This window comes from Drosophila innubila, assembly GCF_004354385.1.
Source record: "Drosophila innubila isolate TH190305 chromosome 3R unlocalized genomic scaffold, UK_Dinn_1.0 2_E_3R, whole genome shotgun sequence".
NCBI lineage: Eukaryota > Metazoa > Arthropoda > Insecta > Diptera > Drosophilidae > Drosophila > Drosophila innubila.
In genome coordinates, this window is record NW_022995380.1 from 4,314,283 (window position 1) to 4,339,570 (window position 25,288).

At 43.2% G+C, this 25,288-nt stretch overlaps 10 protein-coding genes across 11 annotated transcripts; 5 read left to right on the forward strand and 5 right to left on the reverse strand.

The window, feature by feature from the left end:
- Positions 1-435: 435 nt before the first annotated feature.
- LOC117791789 (2-(3-amino-3-carboxypropyl)histidine synthase subunit 2) lies at positions 436-2,050 on the forward strand. Its single transcript, XM_034631671.1, has 2 exons — positions 436-651; positions 711-2,050. Exons 1-2 carry the CDS (start codon positions 484-486, stop codon positions 1,992-1,994), a joined length of 1,452 nt encoding a protein of 483 aa, XP_034487562.1. The 5' UTR covers positions 436-483; the 3' UTR covers positions 1,995-2,050.
- A 16-nt stretch (positions 2,051-2,066) lies between these two features.
- Positions 2,067-4,175, reverse strand: LOC117791790 (mitochondrial-processing peptidase subunit beta). Its single transcript, XM_034631672.1, has 6 exons — positions 4,015-4,175; positions 3,547-3,753; positions 3,157-3,485; positions 2,725-3,095; positions 2,567-2,658; positions 2,067-2,499 (listed from the first exon to the last, which is right to left on the reverse strand). The coding sequence occupies exons 1-6, from the start codon at positions 4,081-4,083 to the stop codon at positions 2,155-2,157; spliced, it is 1,413 nt and encodes a 470-aa protein (XP_034487563.1). The 5' UTR covers positions 4,084-4,175; the 3' UTR covers positions 2,067-2,154.
- A 90-nt stretch (positions 4,176-4,265) lies between these two features.
- Positions 4,266-5,405, forward strand: LOC117791794 (cyclin-C). Its single transcript, XM_034631678.1, has 2 exons — positions 4,266-5,005; positions 5,065-5,405. The coding sequence occupies exons 1-2, from the start codon at positions 4,418-4,420 to the stop codon at positions 5,278-5,280; spliced, it is 804 nt and encodes a 267-aa protein (XP_034487569.1). The 5' UTR covers positions 4,266-4,417; the 3' UTR covers positions 5,281-5,405.
- LOC117791793 (GPALPP motifs-containing protein 1) lies at positions 5,309-7,826 on the reverse strand. Of its 2 annotated transcripts, none has more exons than XM_034631677.1 (3): positions 7,727-7,826; positions 5,602-6,446; positions 5,309-5,543 (listed from the first exon to the last, which is right to left on the reverse strand). In XM_034631677.1, the coding sequence occupies exons 2-3, from the start codon at positions 6,442-6,444 to the stop codon at positions 5,379-5,381; spliced, it is 1,008 nt and encodes a 335-aa protein (XP_034487568.1). In that variant the 5' UTR covers positions 6,445-6,446; positions 7,727-7,826; the 3' UTR covers positions 5,309-5,378. The 2 variants fall into 2 exon arrangements, with proteins under 2 accessions (XP_034487568.1, XP_034487567.1); XM_034631676.1 differs by having other exon boundaries at positions 5,602-6,449.
- LOC117791792 (phosphatidate cytidylyltransferase, mitochondrial) lies at positions 6,494-7,703 on the reverse strand. The gene has a single exon (XM_034631675.1). The coding sequence runs from the start codon at positions 7,661-7,663 to the stop codon at positions 6,647-6,649; it is 1,017 nt and encodes a 338-aa protein (XP_034487566.1). The 5' UTR covers positions 7,664-7,703; the 3' UTR covers positions 6,494-6,646.
- A 47-nt stretch (positions 7,827-7,873) lies between the features above and the next one.
- LOC117791788 (exosome component 10) lies at positions 7,874-11,578 on the forward strand. The gene is made up of 5 exons (XM_034631670.1): positions 7,874-8,353; positions 8,427-8,608; positions 8,674-10,078; positions 10,271-11,191; positions 11,254-11,578. Exons 1-5 carry the CDS (start codon positions 8,222-8,224, stop codon positions 11,332-11,334), a joined length of 2,721 nt encoding a protein of 906 aa, XP_034487561.1. The 5' UTR covers positions 7,874-8,221; the 3' UTR covers positions 11,335-11,578.
- Positions 11,435-14,583, reverse strand: LOC117791791 (glycosaminoglycan xylosylkinase homolog). The gene is made up of 4 exons (XM_034631674.1): positions 13,577-14,583; positions 12,261-12,838; positions 11,993-12,193; positions 11,435-11,929 (listed from the first exon to the last, which is right to left on the reverse strand). Exons 1-4 carry the CDS (start codon positions 13,853-13,855, stop codon positions 11,722-11,724), a joined length of 1,266 nt encoding a protein of 421 aa, XP_034487565.1. The 5' UTR covers positions 13,856-14,583; the 3' UTR covers positions 11,435-11,721.
- A 503-nt stretch (positions 14,584-15,086) lies between these two features.
- LOC117789846 (protein stand still-like) lies at positions 15,087-16,149 on the forward strand. Its single transcript, XM_034628996.1, has 2 exons — positions 15,087-15,405; positions 15,478-16,149. Exons 1-2 carry the CDS (start codon positions 15,229-15,231, stop codon positions 15,793-15,795), a joined length of 495 nt encoding a protein of 164 aa, XP_034484887.1. The 5' UTR covers positions 15,087-15,228; the 3' UTR covers positions 15,796-16,149.
- A 66-nt stretch (positions 16,150-16,215) lies between these two features.
- LOC117789845 (L-asparaginase 1) lies at positions 16,216-18,203 on the forward strand. The gene is made up of 3 exons (XM_034628995.1): positions 16,216-16,371; positions 16,425-16,654; positions 16,713-18,203. The coding sequence occupies exons 1-3, from the start codon at positions 16,272-16,274 to the stop codon at positions 18,177-18,179; spliced, it is 1,797 nt and encodes a 598-aa protein (XP_034484886.1). The 5' UTR covers positions 16,216-16,271; the 3' UTR covers positions 18,180-18,203.
- Positions 18,204-18,222: 19 nt separating this feature from the next.
- On the reverse strand, positions 18,223-24,928 carry LOC117789844 (F-box only protein 11). The gene is made up of 4 exons (XM_034628994.1): positions 21,896-24,928; positions 21,110-21,290; positions 19,972-21,046; positions 18,223-19,905 (listed from the first exon to the last, which is right to left on the reverse strand). Exons 1-4 carry the CDS (start codon positions 24,140-24,142, stop codon positions 19,776-19,778), a joined length of 3,633 nt encoding a protein of 1,210 aa, XP_034484885.1. The 5' UTR covers positions 24,143-24,928; the 3' UTR covers positions 18,223-19,775.
- Positions 24,929-25,288: the final 360 nt, after the last annotated feature.

Genomic DNA, 25,288 nt, shown 5'->3' on the forward strand with positions numbered 1-25,288 from the left:
TATCGAATAATTTTCATCTTTTGCACTGCTGCCAACTTTTTATAGGAAAAAATAGCTGAATCCGGCTGAAAAGCATCAGAAAGGTAACTAAAACCGAGACGGCACAGCTGATTTCCAAATGTAGTTTTAGTGCTGCCAACTTTAGAGGTGAAAGGAGCTATTTTTCGCTCGTTTTTGCATGGATTTATTTAAAATATCAATACAAAACACAAATATATGAGTAAAATAGGTAAATCTCCAGCTAATAAAATTTTCACATATGTTAGTAATCAAACTTTGACAATAGCCAGAACTAGCTTTAAAATAGCTAACTTGGCAACAGTTATTTTTTGCGATATATTAGCAGAGTTGTATATGCTAGAGCGAGATGACTATCTATTAAAAATGTACTCGACCCATCGATAGAAAGGGATATATTGAGATGCTTCTCGACCTTTCACAAAATTTGTTTATTTTACGATTCTGAGCAATACTTACTTAACAATGAGCTCCTCCTCGGCAACAACATCCGCTTTTTTCAGCTTAGATACGGCGGCGCTGGAACGCGAAACAGAGGTCCTGAGTGAGCAGCCTATAACGTTCGAACAGATCTGGAACGAGACTCATAAGAAAGTCAGCAACGGTTGGATACGACAAAATGGTTACAAACGGGTGAGCTGGGAATTTCACAAAAGACAAGATGATTATAGTGTATATGACGTGTTCCTCAGATCTGTCTGCAATTCCCCGACGATTATTTGCCACATAGCAACGCGATCAGCACATGCTTAAAGACAGCACTGGCATCGGAGGAATGTAAGGTTTTTATATTGGCAGACACCACATACGGCAGCTGCTGTGTGGATGAGATTGCAGCAGCTCATGTGGAAGCAGACAGTGTTATTCATTTTGGTAATGCGTGTCGCAGCAAGGCCAGTCGCTTGCCGGTTCTCTATTTGTACCCGGAGCTGCCGTTGGAAGTGCCTGCAATGCTGAAACAGCTGGGCACATTGCAGCCGGAGTGTGGAGAGCGTGAGGTGTGCATTTACTTTGACATCGGATATCAGCATCTCTATGAGCAGCAAGAGCAACAAGAGCCAACCGAGGGCGAAGACACGCTTTATAGCCAAATCCGTGAGGTGTTGCTTCCCAAGAAGCTGCATATTGAGGTATATCCACCTCCTGCCGAAGATTGTGCCGAGACTAAAACAGCGGAGAATGCGTCATCAGGTGATAGAATCTGCGTCTTTGTGGGTGCCGATAATCAACGCTTTGCAAATCTGTCACTGACCACAACGGCACTACAGTGGTATATCCTAGATGGCGCCACGGCCACACTAAGCAAGAAAAATCCGCTAACAGCTCAATACATACGCAGACGATACTACTACATTGAAAAGTGCAAAGACGCCCAGACACTGGGACTAATTGTTGCCACGTTGAGCGCTGTCGGTTATCTGGATGTTGTAACGCGTCTGCAAACTATGGCCAAGAGTCGTGGCATCAAGACACAGCTCATCTCCGTTGGACGCATCAACCCCGCCAAACTGGCCAACTTTCTGGAGATAGATTGCTTTGTGCTCATTGGTTGCGCCTTCAACAATATGTACAATTCCAAGGAGTACTATAAGCCAATTGTTTCAGTGTTCGAGGCTGAAATGGCCTTAAATCCTGCCTGGCATATGAAGTACCCAGAGGCGTATGTCACAGACTTTAAGCAGCTGCTTCCCGAGGGACGCAGCTTTCTGCCTTTCGACAAGAATGCTGTGCAGGCTCAGGATGTGAGCCTGGTTAGCGGACGCATTAGAGGCGGCACTGACAGCGACGAGACTGTAGAGACGGCCAGTGATAATACGGTGGCAACACAAGCTAAAATGGCATTGATGACAACCAGCACGGGCTTATCCTTCGAGGATCGCACTTGGCAGGGCTTGGATCCGGCCTTGGGTCAAACCGAGCCAGCTAAACTGCAACAGGGACTCAGCGGCATTCCCATTAAGTACTCCCATGACTAGAATAAATAACAATCATTGAAACTAAATAAATCAAAACGATCAAATATTACAGCATATAATTTTAAGTGTTTGTTGTATTTCATTTTGGTTTTAACTGATCGATTCTTGAATTAAACTACACGGCTAACAGCCACATGCCGCTGATGGAGCAAGTTGTCACTTAGACTCTCAACCAGTACATGGAGGAGCGAATTCTGTTGTAGTCGGGCAAGTTCTCGACGGGACCAACGGCAGCCACGGCTGGGCATCTATCGTAGACGTACTTCATGCCAACATCACGTACATTCTGTACACTGACGGCGTCAATACGCTGCTCCAACTCGTGCAGAGGGATGCGACGATTATAGCACAGAATCTGGCGGCCAATGTCTTCACAAATGGGCGTGGTGCCGTCCAATTGCAGCAGCATGTTTGTCTTCAACAAGTTCTTGGCACGCTCAACCTCAGCCTCTGTGACCATTGTGCACAAGCGCATCCATTCGGTTTGCACATTGAAGAGCATGTCCTGCACATAATGAATTAAACATGTTAACATTTGTGGACTGACAATATAGACAGATATACACATTTACCTCACACTGAAGTGGATCGCACACGAAGTAGATGCCCCACAGACCAGTATCCTTGTAGCAGGTGTTGAACGACTGGAAGCTGTGGCACAAATCTATCAAAAGACAACAAAACAGCAACTTTAGTTAAGAACGTAGACAATTTAACAACTACTACTTACTATCCTCAGCACTGGCACGTGCCAAGTTGGAGGCATTGTTGGCGCCGCCGCCCTGAGAACGATCCCAGGCTCCAACCAAAGTGTTGGCCACCATTAATGGGATGTTATCCTGGTCGGTCCAGCCGCAACCTTCAACGGCGATGGCAACATGGGCCAAGGGCAGAGAGTCGTCGCGTACGCGCACCTCGGAGCCAGTGAAGCGGCAGGGTGTCACTTCTGGTGGCAGCACACTGGCCTCCAAGCGACCCAGCGACTGATCAGCCAACTTAACCAGCTCATCGTGCTTCACGCCACCGGCGCCAGCCAAAACAATGCGCGATGCCTTGTAGTGGGTCTGAATGTAATCGGTTAAATCGGATTTGCCAATCGACCTGCAATTTTAAAAGCATTAACTACAAATGAAACAATAGCAAGCTATTATTGTCCACTTACTGAATGTTCTTGGTGGGGCCCAAGATGGTCTGGCCCAGGGGAGTGCCCTGATAGGCGGTGGCATGCAAATGGTCAAAGACCACCTCCTGCAAATTGCTCTCCACCTCCTGCATCTCGCGCAGAATAACTGAACGCTCGCGAGCGATCTCCGCCTCACCCAGTTTGGAGTTCTGAATGATGTCGGCCAGAATCTCCACTGCCTTGGGCACATCCTTGGACAGGCACTTGGCGTAGAAGACAGTCTGCTCCCGGGATGTGTACGCATTTAGATGAGCGCCCAGATTCTCGACCTCCAGCTCCAGATCGGTTTGCGAACGCTTGGCAGTGCCCTAAAAAGGAGTTGCTATTAGTTACCACTGTGTTTATGAATAGTTTAATAGGTAGGTCCACCTTGAAGGCCATGTGCTCCAGGAAGTGGGCCACTCCGTTGTTCTTCTCATTCTCGGAACGCGAACCAGCATCGATCCAGAGTCCAACGGTGGCGGTGGAGGCGCCTGAGTCCTCGCTGGCAACGCGCAGGCCGTTGTCCAGCTTGGTCACCTGAGTGGCAGGTATGTTCAGCAGCGTCTTCTTCACAGTCAATGCCGATTTGTAGCGCTGTGGATTCAAAACAATTTACATTATTTTCATTGGTTGGGCAATTGGACACATAACCTCAAAAGAGTCACACAAATTTTGTAACTCATTTAAGTTGCATTTAAAGTTATTTTATAAATGTGTCACACATGTTAGCGACATTTGCAAAGGACTTAAAACACTTGCAGTTCTTAAATTAATAATTGTAAGTGTGCAGCTTACACCATTTACAATTACGTAATTTTGAGTCCCGGAGCGTAATTTAAAATATAACTTTCTTACCTTGATAAGATTAACGCCGCGCGTGAACGAGCGCATATTTTGCGTTACACTAAGTACACGCAACGCCATTGTTTCTTATGTTCGTTTAATATTTAACGCACTTAAAATTAGTTAAACTTCTGCGTTCCCGATGTCGCGGCGCCTGCTGAAAAATTTCACACACACATTTATATTTACAATAGGGCGTTAAGCTGGCTGCACAAATCAGCTGTTTCGTACTTTTGCAGACTGGTCACACTGTCGATAAAAAATAAAAGTTGGCAACGCGAATTTGCGGCTTCGAGTTCTGTTTTCCTTTTGTTTTATAGTTTTGCAAAATTTTGTATGAAATATTCAAAATAAGCTTAGAATTTAGCATATAGCCGAAAGCAAAGCCAACTAAGTAAATCAATTGTAGCTCAGAATGGCAGGTAACTTTTGGCAGAGCTCACACTCACAACAGTGGATACTGGACAAACAGGATTTGCTGCGGGAGCGCCAAAATGATTTGTTAGCGCTCAGCGAGGATGAATATCAAAAGATATTTATATTCTTTGCAAATGTTATACAAGTGCTGGGCGAACAGCTGAAACTGCGACAGCAAGTTATTGCCACGGCAACAGTGTATTTCAAGCGTTTCTATGCACGCAACTCGTTGAAGAACATTGATCCGCTGCTGTTGGCGCCCACCTGCATCCTGCTGGCCTCCAAGGTGGAGGAATTCGGCGTCATTTCCAACTCACGTCTCATATCCATTTGCCAGTCGGCCATCAAGACCAAGTTCAGCTATGCGTACACACAGGAGTTTCCCTATCGCACCAATCACATTCTGGAATGTGAGTTCTATTTACTGGAGAATCTCGACTGTTGCCTGATTGTGTTCCAGCCTTATCGGCCATTGCTGCAATTGGTCCAGGACATGGGCCAGGAGGATCAGCTGCTGTCGCTCAGCTGGCGTATAGTTAACGACTCGCTGCGCACCGATGTCTGTCTGCTATATCCGCCATATCAAGTATGTATTATAGAGACTATTCATATAATGAAATAAACTAATTAATCTATACATCCCAGATTGCCATTGCCTGCCTGCAAATCGCCTGCGTCATTATGCAAAAGGATGCAACAAAACAATGGTTCGCGGAGCTGAATGTGGACCTGGACAAGGTGCAGGAAATTGTGCGTGCTATTGTCAATCTGTATGAGCTGTGGAAGGATTGGAAAGAAAAAGACGAAATCCAAATGCTGTTAGCCAAGATACCAAAACCCAAACCACCGCCACAGCGATAAGCTGACTGAAGACCACAGACTCAGAATCATTAAAAACGCATTCTATTTTTATTGTATACCTCCTTAAGACTACATATATATATTGCTTAGTTTATTTATTAAAGGTACTTGGCTTGTCCACTTGAGAACTTTGTGTTTAAGATCTTGGCCTTGTCCACAATTTGCTTCGTTTGATTACTGTCAATTTTGTTGAGTTTTAGGTCCACGTCGCGACTGAAAGGTCGCCGTTCTGGCCTGGAGCCGGATGCAGCCAGTTCTTTTTCCTGCAGTCAATAATAAAATTTATACTGATACTAAAGTTAGTACAAGAGATTATCTCACCCGTTCACGCTGCTCCTTGCGCAGTTTCTTCTGGTGTAACTCCACCAGCGACTCATCTCTTTTGTGCTTCTTTTTGTGCTTTTTTGCAATGCTTTCCTGTTCCTCATCCCGTTGACGCTCATATTTGGCTTGGGCAGCTTGCTCCATGTCCTTGGATGTGCATGGTTTAGGTCCCGCTGCTGCACTCTGCGGTGTCTTTGTCCAGGAGCTGCGATCGCTGAAATCTGGACGCTCCTTGCCTTGATAAAAGGTGCGCTTCATATTGTTGAGCGCTGCCAAGCCGCTCTTAAGCCCCACTTCCGGCAGCTCCAGCATCCACTCTTCGCGTACATCTTGATCTGCAGTAGAACCACTCAAGGAGCCGCCTTCCAGTGCAGCCAGCTTTAAGGCCAGAGCGCGTTCCTCCAGCTCCACTTGTGTTGCATTTGGCATTGGGCCAAAAGTGCCCGTCACATCATCATCATCGTTATTGTTATCTGCCTGGGATTGAGCAGGAATGCTTTCAACTATGGCTGCTTCAGTCAGATTGCTGGGCATCACAGGACCAATTATTGTCGTCGCTGGTGGCTTTGGCTCCTTGAGCAAATGTGGCGGCAGGGCTGGTCCAAAGGCATCGGCATTGTCCTGCGGATCTGGTAACTGTCTTGGAGCAGGTACTGGCAGCTGTGGAGGTAGTTGCTCCTTCGGCTCGTCTTGCTTGCTGCGCTTCTTTTCCTTGTGTCGCTTTTCACGTTTGTTCTTTTTAGATTTCTTGAACTTCTTGTCGACATCTTTTCCATGCTTTTTATGCTTGCGCTTGCGCCGGTGATCTTCGGAGCTGGAGCTGCTTGAATCGCTGGACATGCCTTCTGAAATGTGCAAAGTTATTGGCAATGAAAACTCAACATCTTTAGTTTTGCATTTAACTACGAATTCTCTATTGACGTCAGAAACTTTGGGTCTTAAAATTAATTAACAAAATGAATGCACAACAAGCGCAACTTAGTCATTATGTGGCAGGGATTATTGGTTAACTATTGGCTGATTATTGGTTACTGTTGCAGGCCTAAACGACAAAGGTCTTCTTGGCCTTGCGATAGCTATACTGGAGGGACTTGAAGATGCCCGCAGTGGCAATGTTCTTAAGCGACTGTGTCACGCTGCTGCGCCAGACAATGTCGTTTACAGATACCTGGACTACTTTGGGCAACAGCGGCGACACGGACAGATGATCCACCACATCCTCATAGTCACCGCTGCAGGCGGCATTCTTCTGCAGGCGTCGACAGAGCTCCTTTGGCAAATGTCTCAGGTGATAACTGGTTGCGTCACGTGATTTGTCCTGTTCGAAGATGATGGCCGGCTTGAGAGAGCCCGGCTCCTGACCATGCATATTGACGGCCAAAAACTGGGAGAGCTTCTTCATGGCGGGCTGATAGAGAGCAAAGAACTCGGACAATTGCGGCTGGACGATATTGTGCACCTTCTGCTTGTTCTCGCCAAAGATCATGCGAAAGTCGCCCTTGTAGCTAAGACCGGCAATTGAATGGAATAGTTGGTAGGCCGTGAATTTCTCAGGTAAGAGGAGAAGAGCTGCTTTGCAAGCCGACACAAGATTCTGTTCCAGAGCAGATTGGAGTCGTGGATTATCGGATAGATTAACCAGATCAGTAACGGGCTTTTGCAAGCGTCCAGCCAGGTACAGATGCTGCCAATTTATCAGGTCGTCCACCAAATGATCCTCGTGCACAACACCATATTTAATCGTCAGTCCCAGATCCTGCAGCGGCACCAAAGTGTTAAAATAAACGCGCGCTCCCAGACGCTCCTGATACTGAGCCACGAAGTTAGCACCGAAATATCGCAATGCCGAATAATGACTGGAATGCCGATGTATATTCTCCGCATGGAATCCAAGTGTATCGCGCACACAGAATATTAAATCAATAACAGAATTCGGATCCGGCTTCTGGTCCAACTTTTCGTAGCCAACCTGCTGTTTGACTCCCGAGCCATAGGCGAACATGTAACTGACATTGCCCAAAGGAAAGCGAGTCACTGTGCGCCTGTACAGGTCCAGCATGATGATGGGGATGGGGATTGGATAGCGAAGATTTAGATTTAATAGATTTCAATTTATAATTACGTTTCGTTTGGGCCAATTGCTTTGAATTTTGGTTTATCAGAGAGGCATCGACGCAACTGTAGCTGATGTATTTTTCCAATGCGAACACTTTTCGATAATTCTAAGACAAAAACGATACAATTAATAGGCCGATAACACACATTGATATACAAATTGCCGGCGATAATACCAAGTGTTGCAAGCTGACAGATTAAAATCATGATGTGGTCGTAAAGTTTTGTTTGGAATCATTTCAATCTTATTTTATTTTTTTGATAATTTATTTCACTGTAAATTTTAATGCTCTGCTTGAATTAGATTGTTTATATTTTTCTTTCATTTTCACAAGACACAAAAATTTTGCCGCTAGTATTAGTGTTTGACAACCCTAAATTATCGGTGCCTGGCAATTCTTTCGGAAGAAGAAAAACGCACATTTTTTTGTACCACAAACCACAAACAATCCCACCTAGAAGTTCCGCAAATTGTATCAGAAAAATAAAATAAATCAGTAAAATGTCGCAGCCACAGAAACGAACAAAAGATTCGGATCCAAAACAGTCAGCCGAATCCATGGAAAATGATAATTGTGAAGCGTCCACTTCCCAGTCCAATGCAAACAGAACTGACTTGGCTGCCTTTACACAGGTGAGTGTGTGCAGATAAACTGCAGGATATACAGATTATATTTAATGATGTTTACATCCACTTGCATATACAGGAAGCCTTTCGGAATGTTGTGGCCGCCACACGTTGCTGCAACTCCTTTCCGCAGGACACGGCGCGTTCCCTTTATCTAAGTTATCCCGGCTATGCACGCATGCTGGAGGAGCAATCCCAGAGAGTGCTAGGACTGATCAACAAGGTGCTGAAGGTGGAGAAGATCGGCGGCGACATAAGGCGGTAAGCCAGTGTCTCTTGGCATTAACATTTATTTCTAAAATGTGTCCACTTATGTGCATTCTCAGGCGACAAGGTGATGAACAACTTGAAATGGTACAAGAATGTAATGATATACTGTTCGAACGTATCACTACCAATCTTGACATCAAGAGCGGACTACGACACAGGAATAACCACGTGGTGGTGGAGACCCAAGTTGATGTTCAATCGCCAACATTGATAACCACAACAAATGAGGGAATCACGCCACGTGCTGGTACCTGGAATCGCACCACCTCAAATGTGGGAACACCTCCGCGAGGAACGGTGTCAGCTCGCTTGTTTACAGCGAAGAATATCATGCGACCGCAGATGCAGTTTAAAGTGCCGGTTGATAATAGTGCACAGAATCCGTTCAAACCGAGGCTGACGGAGAAGCCCAACTCGCTGAAACCTTTGGCACTACTGCCCGAATATGATGACGCCGGTGAGGTTGTGTCCTTTTTGCATCCGTACGAGTTTGAACTGCTTAAATTCGAGCCATCAAAGGAGCAGTTGCAGAAGCAAAAGCCACTGATACCGCTTCCACCGGCGCGAACTGAACTGATGCTTGTGGACAGTGTGGAGAAGCTGCATCAGGCGCTAGATGAGCTGCGTCAGGCGAGTGAAATTGCCATAGATGTGGAGCATCACTCGTATCGCACATTCATGGGTATTACTTGCCTGGTGCAGATGTCGACACGCACCAAGGACTACATATTCGATACACTCATTCTGCGCGACGACATGCACATACTGAATCTGGTGCTGACAGATCCCAAGGTGCTCAAGATTCTGCACGGTGGCGATCTAGATATAGAGTGGTTGCAGCGCGATCTATCTCTATACATTGTCAACATGTTTGATACGCATCGCGCGGCAAAGGCTTTAAACATGGCCCGCCTCTCGCTGGCATTTCTGCTAAAGCATTACCTGGATCTGGATGTGGACAAGAGCCTGCAGCTGGCTGACTGGCGAATGCGGCCGCTGCCCCAGCAGCTGATTGACTATGCGCGACAGGACACACACTATCTGATCTATGTGTTCGAGCGGATGACCAACGATTTGCTGCAAGCGGATCAAGGACAACCGCAGTCGCTGCGCATGGTTTATCAGCTGAGCACAGAGGTTTGCAAGAAGCGTTACACCAAGCCACACATTGGCCCCGACTCCCATTTGGATTTGGTACGCAAGACCAAACGCTCCTTTGACAATCGCCAGCTGTACGCACTCCAGGGGATCTTTGCGTGGCGCGATTCAACCGCTCGGCAAGAAGACGAAAGCTATGGATTTGTGTTACCCAATCACATGATGCTGCAAATTGCCGAAAGTCTACCCCGTGAAATGCAGGGTATTCTGGCCTGCTGCAATCCCATACCGCCATTGGTGCGTCAACAGCTGCACACACTACATCAGATTGTGCTGAAGGCACGCGAACAGCCCTTGGTTAAAGTGAGTTATCAATATGCAACAAACATGACGAAGGTGAATTGTCTGCAGGCCTATTCAGAGGCTGAAAGCAGCGTGGTCTCCAGAATTCCCATCGATTCGATTACGATTATTCCTGTACTTTAATGCTAATGCTAAATAAGAAATAGATATTAACCATACTTCAACCACTTTGCATTCTTTGCCTATTTACAGCCCATCCTAGAAGAGAGTAGCAGTCGTCTTGGCAATGCACATTTAGCACCAACTACCAAGGACTTTAACAGCAAACTTAACTGTCCACACGACTATTCGCATCAGGAGGAGACACGTGATGATCTTCCCACTTTGCTTAGGCGCAGTGCGACTGGCAAATTGCTGCGTCCAGACCAACAGAAGGACAACACGTCCTTGGTGCCGTTGGTCCAGCCAGCTCTTGCCCTATTCCAAAAGCCCAAGTCACCAACTCAGGAGGAACATCTGCGTTGGGAGCACGCTCGCAAGGAAAGTCAGATGCTGCGTATGCCCTACAAACGTTATCTGGCCATATTACCTCTCATGCAGCAGCAAAAGATCGAGCAGAACGCTCGCGAGCAGAGTGAGTTGTTGAAACGACGACTGTGTCCAACGGAGCCAGCGCCAATGAGCATTAAATTGGAAGCAGCGCCCAAAGAGGAGGACGATTTGTATAATCTGCCGTTGAAGGAGCAGCTAAAGCGTAAGCATCAGTCCAATGCTGAATGCGATCAGCCCAGCATGACCAAGCGTTCCAGGAATGAGGAGAATAACCAGCACAGTGCATCCACATCCAAACCAATAAAGAAAGAATCTATGCCAGCCACTGTGGAAGTGCAGGATAGCGACGATGAAGCTGTTGTCGAAGTTCCCATTGAGAAGAATGCCCCAGAAAGAGCAGATCCTCCCCTAAGCAAGCGCCAACAGAAACGCCAGCAGAAAAATCAACGCTTTAAAGCCAAGTCACGCATCCAAGCACAGAGCTCCAACCATCCTGTGGAGGTGCCCACAAATCATGGAACGGCACAGCACTTTGACTACAAGAATGTTGACTTCCGACAATTTCGAGGTGGAGCACAACGTGCACGAGGCACAGAGGTCAAGACACAGATACGCGGCAAAGTAAGTTAATTGACACAAATCTAAGATAACAATCTAATGAAGTTATTCTCTCATAATCGCAGAATCGTCCGAATCATCGTAATAACAAACAGTTTAATAAATTATTCACATTCAGCAATGTTAGGAAAGAGGGTAAAAAGTAAGTGACAGAGGAGATGGAGATTCCTGACCTGAAAACCCAGCCGTAAATTAATTCAATTATTATGTAGTTACGAAACTACAAATATTTCATAATTAGTTTAGTTTTGTTTTCATTCATTCTTTATCCTTATTATCAAATACAAACCAAACTAATAAAACTAATAGTTGCTAAAGATTGTGCTATAAAATGAAACCGTATAGCTCAATGGATAATGCAATTATCGAAATTTTGTAATAGCAAACTCATTAAACACGATCTAATAATATCTCTAAAAATAATTGGTCAATGCTTTAATCTAATTAGATACTCCATTAGCTAACGAATCCTTCGATTCTTGATACAAGCAAGCTCCTTACTAAAACTAATAACAATAATAACTTAAACTAAGCTAAAGCGTTTTAAACATCTTATCACCCTCCTTGTCCATGCAATATTCCACCACGGCAAAGACTACAAGCAATCGTCGTTCAACGCCACGTTTGTGTTTGTCCGTAATGAGCGGATAGAGAGCATCCTGTTTGGACAGGCGATCCACTATTTCAGTCAACACGCCGCCGGAAAAAACTTGAAGGCGGTCCCAAGTCGATTTTCGTATGCTTTGAAATTATTAGTCAGATTAGATAATGATAAACAATCTGAGATTTATGTAGAACACTCACAGACAGCACTGATAAAGCGGTGCGAGAATATCCAGATGGTCTTTGTTGGGGTTGCCAAATGCTTTGCCATTGTCGATTAGCACTACACGCTCCTCTCGTGTTTCATAATGATGACGATCTCCATTTTGTATAAGATAATCAAAAATGGCCACATCTATAAGGTCCAGTAGGCGCATTGTTTCCATTTTGTTTTTGAGCGCTCTAAATAATAAATTTCAATTATAAATATTAATTGTTTGAGGGTTCAAATTTGTCCAACTGTCCGTACTTGCAGTAGGTCATGTCGTCCTCCCAGGGTGCTCTCTTTTCATCCTTGTAGGTGCGTTGCCAGGGCGAGCGTCGTTTCGCCAATGTCCCAGGTATTATTAAGATCATTACACCCTCGATATTGTGCTGGTCATCGCCGCAGACAGTCTCCTCCTCGTTGCAATAGTGGCATTTACCATACAAGCAATACGTTTCCTTGCCCTCCTCGTCTACTTCGATTTTGATGGTATTCTTAAGCTCTTGCTCCCCGTTGGCATATATCTCATCCCTCAAATTGACCACTCGTCCCACCACAATAGGTGTCCATCGCAGATCAAGTACAGCTCCCAGGTAAAAGGCATATACTTCGGCAGCATGTCGATCCTTACCGCTGTAAACCACACCCTCCACAACAAAGTCACGTTGATACCACTGAGGCTTGAAGATAATCTTCTGTTGCTGACTAAGGCGCATTAGAAGCTTCAACTGTGTGCCACGTGGTAGATTGTTCACCCTTGTGATAGGCTCGTCTCTTAGCGTTTTCAGCAACTGACCCATTGAGGAGTCATGCATCGGATAAATCTCGTTCTCATGCGGCCACTGCAATAATCGTATTCTGATATTAACAACACCACAATAATATTATTTGCAGGGATTAAAATCGTAGTCGAAACTGTAATACTTAACCCGTTTTAACCGATTAAAGTTGGTAGCCGTAACTGAAACCTAACCGAAACAAGACTTTAAATTATACCGAAACCGAAAAACGAAAGTTATTCAAACCGAAATAACCGATTAATGTATAACGGTTAGTCTCATTTTATTCCAGCATTGAATTTAATTATGTTTAGGTGCAATCATCGTTATTCAAAAGTGTTTTGATTTTAAATTTGAATATTAATCTTAATAAATGGATCTTATTTTAAAATTAAATATTTTTGATCATATAAGGGTAAAATCATGTAGAAGGGTTAGATTTGTTTCATTCAAGCATTAAAATCCATTATGTTAAGGTGTAATCATCGTTTTTCAAAACTGTTTTGTTTTCAAATTTGAATATTAATCTTAATAATAATCTTTTTTGAAACCAAATATTTTTATTCATATATGAACTTTTTTTTTATAACATTTCATATAACACTTTTTTTTTTTTGGTTACCGAAATCACACCGCTATTTCGAAACCGAAACTTACAAAAAAAAGGCCGGTCATCGTTACAAAATTAATATACAAAGATTTTTCGTAACCGATTACCGAAATCCAAACATAACCGTAACCCTAACTGAAACCGATACTCAATTCGGTTCGATACCGTGATTATTTGATTTGGCAACTTACCCAATTGGCTATTTCCCAGAGCACGCTAGCGTTTTCATATGTTGCCAGTTTATAGTTCTTCAGTAGCTTGTTGCGAAACATAAAAAAGCGCGGATTGCGATTTAAATAGGCCGGCTTCAGGTGTCGTATCTTATGGCGAATCATGTTCTCCAGCGCCCGCACACTGGACAGCTGACCCTCCTCGGCGTTCAGGTAGTACATGAAGTAGAAGTTGGCGCCGAGCACAATGCACAGCAGCGTGGCAATGATGCACACAATGATGACGCCGCGTTTGTTCATCTTTTCAACTTTCGGTAGCTATTAGCTGTAATCTGGGCGGAGCACAGCACAATGTGCGTTTCATTTGGCTGGGCTGATCGCTCGTACTTTATTTTTAATGCTACCTATGTATACGTAACGCAGCACTAACAAATTGCTCAATTTTAGCAAATAATTTGTTGCCGTTGCCGTAAATGCTGATGTTGCTGTTGGGCTGTTGATGTTGCTGCTGTTGATGCTGTTGCATGCTGCGGCTTCTTTCTTTTCTTTTCTTGTCGTTTTCGTTTTGTTTTCTTGGCAGACATCGGCAACAACTGTTCGCATCAGTCCATTGTTGTTGCTCTCATTAATTTCGAGTATGCGACAACAATTCATTGGTTTCTATCTTAATTAAAATGTCAACACTGTGCGTGAATCCTGCCTGGGCATCCAATTCGAATTTTGAATGTGTTCCTTTCGAGCTGCTGAACTCAACAGGTAACCTTATAATGATTCGCCGGCACGTGAACTCATCATTCTAGTCCCAACGTCGAACTACTGTAAATATTGAGCACACGTCTTTGCCCCAAAAGAAAATACATTTTACTGCCGCTGCTGCTTTCCCACAAATTGTAAATCAGCGACAAAGTTTATGTTGGGTTTCTTATAAATGATTTGTTTGGCCTCGGCGAACGCGATTGCCGCCTTTTCAAGCAACTCAATTTGTTTACATACACAAATATAGTACGTATATATGTAAACGACCACACACATACACCTAGCCCAAAGGTTGCCAGTCTGTTAAATTCTCCGATCTGGCAGTATGTACTACTTTGGGAACAATGCCAAAAATGGTTACTTTAACCAATAAGTGCTTAAGCATTTTATACCTATTTCTAGACAATTTCTTAATTTTTAAGCTACAATTTTTGAAGAATTTTTGTTAGAGTTTTGTTAATTTTTTTATATTTATTTTTAGAATTAAATTTGTAACTTCTTTCCCCTTGTGGTGACGATGTTCAAACCTTTATTAAAATGTTTTCCTTAGTTTTGTCTTATTTTCAATTTTTAATTTTAATAAAATTATTAATTTATTGCAAAGTTATTGCATTTTGAAATTCGCAATACCTTCAATTGACAACAGTGATAAATATGGTAGCACCGTGACTAACATTTTCATATTCTGGACTGTTATTAACAGACACATTAACATTATGTTTGTTTGATAACAGAGTCTTGCTAGCAGTGTATTTTTTACTGTGCTACTAATTTTAACTTTTTACCTAAATTAATTCGACTTGCCAGATAGGATTTTTGTTTGCTGGATCAACCTTTTAGGCCGGGTGGCAGCACCTCTGTATTAGACGCCGCGCGCTGAGGAACTAACAATTTAAACAACTTTGATTTGATTTTTCATGGCTTCGTCCCAGTTAAAAAAAAAACAAATACCCTACATTTTAAAAGGGGACATATTTACAATCAAAAGGCGGATTGGCAATAAAGTTTTCGTGAAATGTACGCACTGTCCGTCAAAGCACTTGATTCGCGGCAACCTGTGTCACGGGACAGGCAACTTTCATGAGCATATCAAAGTAAGTTGTAAGAAGGGGCCCTCCCCTCAACTCTATCTGAAATTTAATAATTAATACTTGTTAACTTGGCAGCGTCTTCATCCACATCTGATAGATAAAGTGGCATCAATGAAAAGAGCAAAAGAAGAGAAAGTTGCGGCAGCAAGGATTTCCAAGCGTCGAAAAGTGCGAAGCTCCGAAGTCGACGTATCGATGGATAATAATGAGGACTGCTTAGACGAGGAGGATTCTTCTTCTGAAGATATAGATGTAGCTGCATCAAAAGAGTTGCTGCATTACCTGCGTTTAGTTCCAGAGAGCAAAGAAAAAAACCAAATTCGGGAAGAAGTTCAAAACTTGATAAGCCAACTGCGCAAAATATATTCTGCATCTTTGTATGAACCCATATAAAGTGAAATTGTTGCAAGCAGAAACGTTTAAGAATACATAAATCCTATTTATTATTGTAACACCATAAGGATAGATCATGAAGGTATAGAGATACAGAGACAGCGATAAGAAATGTTTATTTCTCCAAGGCTAAACAATAAACAGGAATTAAATACTAGTTGTTAGGTACTTGGTATTCGACCTATTTGACTTTATAATAAAATGTACATTATTTTTTAAGCTAAGAGCACCGAAATGAATAATGATAATTTGAATAATTACATAAAATTATAAATGTACGATCAGCATTTGACAAGGCTCACAAAAATAAGCGGAATGTATAAAATAAATATCAGCAATAATTTTGTAAATAAATTGTGAAATTGTAGAATTTATTTGAAATGTATTTTTCGTAAATTAAGTTTGTTGACAAACATAAAAGTTTTCGGTCAGATCAAAAATTTAAAATTGTTAACGGAAAGTGGCAGTTGGGAAGAATGGAAACCCAAAAGTGCCAGTGCAGACAATTAAAGGAGGCTCGAGTTCATGTTATTTATACGGGAGGAACTATTGGCATGATGCGCAATGAGGCTGGCGGTAAGCAATATTATTATTAAGATTGCGACAAATGTCAAATGATGTTTTCCTAGTTTTGGTACCTATAGAGAAGGAGCTGCCCAAGCGACTGCGTGAATATCCCAACTGCCACGATAAGACGTACACGCCGATCTATGAAGATAATGAGGATCCTCCTTTGGTCCTGCCTGCTGTGGAGGGTGCGCCGATTCGGGTTGTCTATGATATAACAGAATATACGCCACTTTTGGATTCCAGCTGCATGGGCATGAATGATTGGAAACGCATAGCAAGCGATATAGGTGTATGTTAAAGTTCTGAACCACAATAGTAGTTTATGGTAAACAGATTTCTCTATGCAGGAATGCTACGAGCGTTATGATGGCCTTGTCATACTGCATGGCACCGATACAATGGCCTACACGGCATCAGCTCTGGCTTTCATGCTCGAGAACTTGGGTAAGCCCGTTGTGATAACGGGCGCTCAGATACCCATATTCGAAATGCGCACCGACGGTCGGGATAACTTTATTGGATCATTGGTGATGGCGGGCAACTATAACATACCTGAGGTGTTGCTCTATTTCGACAACAAGGTTCTGCGTGGATGTCGCACCACCAAGATTAGCTCAAAATCCTTTCATGCATTCGATTCGCCGAATCAACCACCGCTCGGTACAATTGGTGTGAATGTTGAGATTAACCATCGCCAGATATTTCGGCCATGTGATCTGGGCAAGTTCTCAGTGGAAGGTAATTTAGAGAACAATGTGGGGCTTCTGAAAATCTATCCAGGCATCAATGCTGCCGTTTTGCGCGCCTTTTTAAGCGCACCAATGAAGGGAGTCGTCATCCAGAGCTTCGGCTCCGGGAATATACCCAACCAACCGGAATTACTCCAGGAAGTACGTGAGGCTGTTGAGCGTGGCGTGTTAGTTGTGAATATAACACAGTGTCTTAAAGGTTCAGTTGTGCCGATTTACGAAACGGGTGCCTGGATGGAAATGGGCGTGGTGGCTGGCTCCGATATGACACCAGAGGCGGCACTTGCCAAGCTGTCCTATGTACTAGGTAAAGACAAGTGGAATTTGGAGAACAAGAAGAAGATCATGCACTTAAGCATACGGGGCGAGTTAACCACTAACATCATCGCCAAGATTAATGATATTGACCTAATCGAGGGAGTGGCGCGCACTCTGCATCTGTCCAGTTGCAAGGAACGCGATCAAATGTGCTCCACTTTCTTCCCAGCACTCGTTGATGCTGCTGTCCGAGAAGGTAATGTGGAAAGACTTAAAGCCCTCAAGGAATACGGTGCCAACTTATGCGACACCAACTGTGAAGGTCGCACTGCTCTACACCTGTCCTGTTACCTGGGACAAGAGTGCTGCGTCACATTCCTTTTGGATGCCGGATGTCCAGTGGACTTGACTGATCGATTTAATCGTACGCCACTCCACGAGGCCATTGACTCGGATAATCACAAGGTCATTAAAATACTCCTTGAAAGCGGCGCACTGCTGCAGGATGATAATGAATTACAGGCAGAACAACTTCGTGTGCTGGCCGAGCACGGACAGATCGAAAGACTAGAATCCTATCGATTGGCAGGAGCAAATCTGACGCTAGCTGATCGTACCGGCCGCACTCCCTTGCACTATGCATCCCAGTTGGGAAACTTGGAGGTTGTGGAGTATCTTTTGCCGTTCTATTGCGATCTTAAAGTTAAGGACGAGCTCGGATTGGGGCCAATCCATTATGCCAAGGCAGGCAATCATGATGAAATTGTTGCTATATTATGTGAAAGAATAAAAAACAACTGTAGTTAAAAATCAACTGGTCAGAAAAGACAATTGTGTAGTTTTTTTTTTGTTTTTTTGTGAAATGATTTCAAATATAATTTTAGCTTATACCTGGTATATGTATAATTAGTTGGTTGTCTGTGTGTCCAAGTCGAAGACGACGACGACGATGCGTAGGTAACACATTAAAATTCATTTCTACATAATATAGATGTGTCTGTTTGTTTGTGTGTGTGTGTGTGTGTGGGTGTTGTTTATGTTTTACAATTCAGAATTGTCGTTGCTTTTGCTTACATCAAAATACAGATACACAGATACATTATGCACAACACTATCATTTTGTATCGCAATCAACGCAATTGTTAGTAAATAGTATGCTTATATTCTTGACATATATGTATGCGTATGTGTTGTGTGTGTGTGTGAGCTTGCCTATATTTAGATAAGTAAAGTATGTATATGTATAATATGTATATGGTTTTTTTTTTATCTTTTACATTTAATTGTTGTTCATTAAAGTTATTTGTGTTATGCAAAAAATAAAACAAGCAATTTGTAAAATGTAACATAAATAAAACTATTGGCAACATAAAAAAACAAACTATTTGAAAGTTCTTAAAAAAATATAAATGAAAACACATGCACAAGTATTAAACGAACTCATGTCCTATGCATTTGTATATAAAACTAGCTGCTGTGAATCCTACATACACGTCTATATAGCGCTACTTAGTATTACGCATTAAAGTTAGAAATAATGAGTTTTGCATAATTCGAATACTCGGCAGACCCGAAACAGTACAAGTTACATAGTTTTCCTCTGTTTTATCTTATAATTCTAAAATGACACATATTTGTATGCTCTTCGCTATAAATTTGACATTAAGACATGAAATATTGCTCATTATTTGATGTTTAGAAACGCTTTTGATTCTGTAACTTGTCCATGTACTGTATTTATACTGTTTGTATATTTATTTGTATTTATAGTTAATATCTCTATACGTAGGTTTGTTAGCTGCTGAAGCAAAAAGCGGTTGCTGTCGTTTATCTACTCGTAATTTGTTATTAATACTTAAAATTGCTTTTCGAATTGTTGTTGTTGTCTACGGCTTAAAATACTATTATTTTTCTTCATGTTTTTTGTTTTGTTTTGTTATCGTTCATGTTATTTGAATTTAAAAACTCTACTAAACTACATTACAAAATTGTTATCTTCACTGGGGTTTTAGGTCCTGCTTAATTTTCCATCGATATTTCATCCCATTTGCATATATTCATTTCTTGCTATTCACGAGTTTGTAAAAAAAAGAAAAGAAATGCATATTTGAAATAGTATTTTCGTTGTGACAGTTGAGGACATTGGACAGGCGAAGCTATTTCGTAGGTATTGAAAACGTTGCATCAATTGGTTTAAACTAAATTGCACATTGAGTTAAATTTTGAACGCAGATTAATTATTATATATACATACAAACAATTGTATTATTGTGTGTGTCTTGTGAATATGTACAGCAACACATGTGGGGGCGTGATAGCGGGCACCTTAAAGTCTAAACAGTTGAGAGCTTGCGGCTTAATTAAATTTATAAAATACATTTAGAGTGCTTCATCGATGCTGCCCTAGTTAACCATTAGCGTATGCGATTCCATGGGCGCTGCCGAGTCGTAAAGCGTGTCCGTATCCTGCGTGGGCTCACCCTGCAGTTGGCATTGATTGGACAGGGTGCCGGCACCGCAGTCACAAAAGAAACTGCAGCAAATACCAACAATTATTAAAAATGTATAATGCAGATAATCAATTTAATTATCTACTTACCGATCGTGTCGTATAAATTCAACATCATGTCCTGCATGACAATTCTTTATGCAATTCACGCATATGGCATTCCGATCGGTTGTATTACAGGTCTGGCAGCGATAAAAGTCGTGCATTGGAAATGATGTGTAGCTGCTAATCTTATACAGGCACTGGCCACTAGACACGGCCTTCTCAACCTCGTCCTCGTTGTTGAATATGTTGTTACCACGTGTGATCGGTTGCACGCCGCTGGCCAGGCAAAGACCCCCGAATTTGTTCTTAAAGATTTGATTGTGCTCCAATGTTGCTGTCGCATTGTTGGTGATCTCCACGCCAGCCGCTTGTCCGTCGTAAATCCGATTGCGTCGCAGTATGGGATGCGACTGTGTTGAGATCAGAACGCCAGCCTGTGTGTTCCGAAATATGTCGTTCTCCTCGAGAATGCCCTTGCCCCCATTGAATATACAAATGCCGCCGTCGCGTCCATCATAGATCTTGTTACGCTTCAGAGTTGGATTCGAGTCCGTTTTGATCCACACACCGGCCATGGCATTATCAAATATCTCATTCTGCTCCAGCAGACCTAGTCCGCCGTTGTAGACAAGGACACCGCCGTTCTGTCCGCCCCAGATTTTGTTGCCACGTATCACCGGATTGCTGCCCGTGCGAATTTGTACTCCCGAATACAGATGATTGAAGATGTCGTTGTCCTCTAGTTTTCCGTGACCGTTATCATAAAAATAGACGCCCACTTGTTTACCAGAATGGATGCGATTGCGTCGCAACACTGGCGTACTACCAGTGGTAATCCAGACGCCAGCTAGTGTATTGGAGTACACCTCATTCTCCTCGATCAGTCCCTGACCCTTCTCATGAACATAAATGCCGCCGTGCTGTCCATGATGGATTTTGTTATGGCGCACTATTGGATCACTGTTAGTGCGGATCTGTATGCCGGCCAATGCATTGCCATAGATGTTGTTGTGCTCAATGAGGCCGCGTCCCTCACCAAAGATGTACACACCTCCCTGATGACCATTATAGATCTCGTTCTTGCGTATAGTTGGATTGCTATTCGATGTTATCCACACACCTGCATTAAAATTTTGATTAATTAATACGATTCAATGTAGATTTGTAGATACTCGGCACATACCTGCAAAGTTATTCGAGTGTATTCGATTTTCTATGAACTGACCAAGTCCATTCTCGTGAACATAGATACCCCCCGTCTGTCCATGATGTATCTCACACTTGACTACCGTGGGATTGGCGCCAGCCTTGACCTCAAAGCCAGCAATGCGATTATTGTGAATATCATTCTTCTCAAAGTAGCCCTGAAATGATAAATAGCAATCAATGTGATTATGACCATGACAAACTTAATTGACAGTTGATAGACTTTTAAAAATAATAATTAAAGTCACATACTTTTTTATATTTGACCATTAATAAATTTCTTATGAATATTCAATTATTTCACATTGATTCAGACAACAAATAATAATATAATTAATTTTTTTAAATTGGTAATTTTTTAATCATTCTTAAATAATGGAGAATTAAAATATATTACATACTTTTTTATATTGGACCATCTACCATCTTCTTATCATTATTTTAATATTTCAGATTGATTAAGACAAAAAATAATAATATAATTAATTTTTTAAGTTGGGTTTTTTTTAATTGGTCTTAAATAATGAAGATTTAAAATCTATCACATGCTTTTTTTTATATTTGACCATCTATCATTTTCTTATCATTATTTTAATATTTCAGAATGATTCAGACAAAAAAAATTAAATAAATAAATTAATTTTTTAAGTTGGAAATTTATTAATTAGTCAGAAATAATCAAATATTTTAAATAAAGAAATATCATGTTGTTATTGTTTCAAGATAGATTCGTCATTTGGTATTTGGAACAATTAAGACTTACCATGCCATTCTCAAAGGTAAATATGCCCACGTCACGTCCATGATGTATGTGATTCTCACGCATTATGGGACTGGCAAAGTTCTTCACCCAAATTCCGGCCAAGGCATTGCGGCTGATCTCGTTGTGCTCATAGGTGCCCTGTGCATAGTCGGTGACATAGAGACCAACGTTCTCACAGTCGCTGATGTCACAATTCCGTATGACCGGATTGGCACTAACGCCGCCAACACAAACCGCCGCACCCACCACAGATGTGGAACGGATGATGCAGTTGTCAACCGTCGGCGAACAATTCTCGCCAATGTCCAGGCAATAATGCTTGTGATGTGACACCGTTGAGGTGACTTCCGGTGAAAACTTGAGAGTCAGATAGCCAACATAGGCGTACTTGGCGCCCTCTACAAACATTACGGTTGAGCCAGCCTCACGCTCCAGTACAACAGACTCGGCCACATTGCCAGGAGCAGCGCCCACGAGTGCCACGTCCGAGTCAATGAATAAGTACTCTCCCTTGTAGTGGCCGGCATGCAAAAAGATCAGCGGACCCGGATGTTCAGTTGGCGGTACATTTTCCTCGTATATGTTGGCCAATGCATTGACGCTGGCGGCACCACCGGCACCGGATGCTGAGCTGCTGCTGGTATTCGATAGACCAGCATTAACATTGCCTGCACCGGCACCAGCGGCAGCAGCGTTGGAACCCGATGCAAATGCTGCAGCGGCACGTTCTTCGGGATAATCCAGAGCGGCCTGAATGGTGTTGAAGAACACGATGCTGCGACCGGCGTGTCGCTTATCCTGGTAGCCTGGGCGCACGTGGACACCGCGATAGAGCTGGCGAAAGCTCTCCTTCCACGGATTTGCATACTCCGACTCCTCAGGTTTCTCAAAGACAAATTTGCAAAGTTCTGGATTAAACAGTGGTAAATCGTACTCAAATACAGACTGATATAGACGCTTCCACAGCTCCGCATCGTTGGCAATGGTATTGAAGCGCTTGCACACCAGCGCCAGACGACACAGATCCTGTTCCAGCAGATACGAGAATATCGCCAGGAGCACCTCGTCCGCCAGCTCGTACTGCAAATACTGTGCGGCAGTTGGTCCTCCTCCGCTCGCTGCACTTCCGCCGCTGCCTGCTTCCATATTGGGCACGGCCGCCGTATCCGTTTCTCCGCTCTGTGTGTAAAGACGGCGGGAACGTTTACGTGCTGGCAACATATAATTGTTGTCCTCAATGACAGCCGCTGCCCCGCCCACCGGCAGAGCGCCGCAATGCTGCTGCTGCGGCACAGAACTGTGCACGTTGGGCGGCTGGGCAAGAGTGGCGCCTGTTGTGGGCGCATTATTCACGGGAAATGTGGCGCTTGTCGATGGCGCCTGCACAATGGCCGAAGGTGATGATGATGACGATGACGACGACGATGACGATGATGAAGACGATGAGGATGAGGCTGAAGACGTTGAAGAGCTGGCTGGCGACGTGCTGGCATTTAACAACGGCGGCGAACTGCTGGCGGGTCCCACCATTACCATAGCCACCGATTGTCCAGCTCCACTTGCACCGCTCGACGAACACCACTGCTCGTGGTTGCTGGCAGCGGAGATCTTGCGTCGCAAGTCATACGGTGATTGGTGGCAGCAGGAAGCGTTGCTGCTGCCGCTGCTGCTGCTGCTACTGTTGTTGTTGCTTTGACTGGAAGCTGATGTGCTGGGAAAATTTGAATTGCAGGTGATGTTGTTGTTGCTGCTGCTGCTGGGACCGGCAGCCGATGAAGTGCTTGCCAGCGTTGAGTTGCCCTCTGTGGTGTCCATAATTTGCACGGCACTGTACATATTACCAATGCCCTGATTCTGATTGACTCCCCCACTCGTTCCCGCTCCCGCACCCGTTCCTGTTGTTGTGCTAGCTGCATTGCTGCTCGAGGGCTGGCCACTGTCAAAGTACTCCGCGGGGTTGCCGGTTCCAGCTGCGGCACTGTTGCTGGAACTTGAACTGGAGCTGGTGCTATTGCCTCCAACTCCCACTCCCATTCCCACTCCTACTGATGCCGAGGATGCGGTTGCGGTTGCGGATGAGGCTGTGCTTGTGGAGGCAGCGCTGCTTGGTGGAGCATGCACATTCTGTTGCAGCATGGGATCCATAATGTTGCCCGAGGGACGATTTGGCATCGCAATGCGATTGGCTCCTTTTCGTCTGGAGCGGCGCACATAGGTGCGTGATGATGTGAACGATGCACTGGGCATTTTTAAATCTTGCTTGCTACTCTTGCCGCAGATGGGGGCAAAAATATAGACTTATGGCCTTTTTTTATATCACTTTTCACGATTTACCAACCCCAATCTCAATTCCAATTCCAATTCTACTCACACTTGCATACACACACACGCGTATACACAGATGCACAGGCAGACACAAACACAGACACAATTATATGAACCGATGGCAACGAATTTTCTCCTTTCACTTGCAGTTTGCATATATTGCTGCAAACTAAACACTTAGTTTACAGTTTTTTTGATTCCATTTGTACAAAAAAAAAGTTTGAGTTCATACATTTTTTTCTTTTAATTTATTGTCGTTCATCAGCCAGTTTTGCCTGCTTCATCATCTGCTCTTCTTCCTATTGTATGTATTTGTGTACGTGTGTGTGTGTGTGGAGTTTTCGGGGTTTCTATCCTTTGTTTCTCCTTTGTTTTGTTTTATTTGGATAGAAGAGTAGCACTATCTATCACATTTTCGGCTGCCGTTTCGCTCGCTCATTGTTTCTTTTGTTTGCTCTTTGTGCCTTGCTTCGTATTGGCAGCTGAAAATTGCGTGTAGCTTTCTTTCTTTTCACCCACTTTATTTTACTAATTGTATTTATTTATATTATTCTTTGCTAAACTCTGCGGCAAATTGAGCCTGCAAATCAAACAGTAACCACGACTTTTTAATTCGCAAACGAGGCTGAAGCGAAAGAAACGAGAGTGACTGGCCTGCAGCCCAGAGTTGCCAACTTGTTAGAGAAAAAATTAGTTGCTTCTGGCTGAAAAGCATCCAAAAAAATAGCTCAAATTGCGATGCAAAATAGCTAAAATAAACTATCTAGGGTGGCAGCTTGGAACCAAAAGAAAAATTTGTGCACTTTTGCAAAGTTTTGGAAAAAATACTAATACCAAAACAAGTGTTGAAAATAACCAGGTTTTCGGCTATTAGCAATTTTAAAGTTTTTCTAGCAATTGAATTCTGAAATATTCAGAACTAGCTATAAAATAGCTAATTTGGCAGTGCTGAAGCCTTCGATAGCAGTGCGCTCAATAAGCTATCGCTAACCTCCGCATCGTATTTCGTGATAATATTTGTCTGCACTCTTTTTATATCGATAAGACTATCGATTAATGTTCCTCACA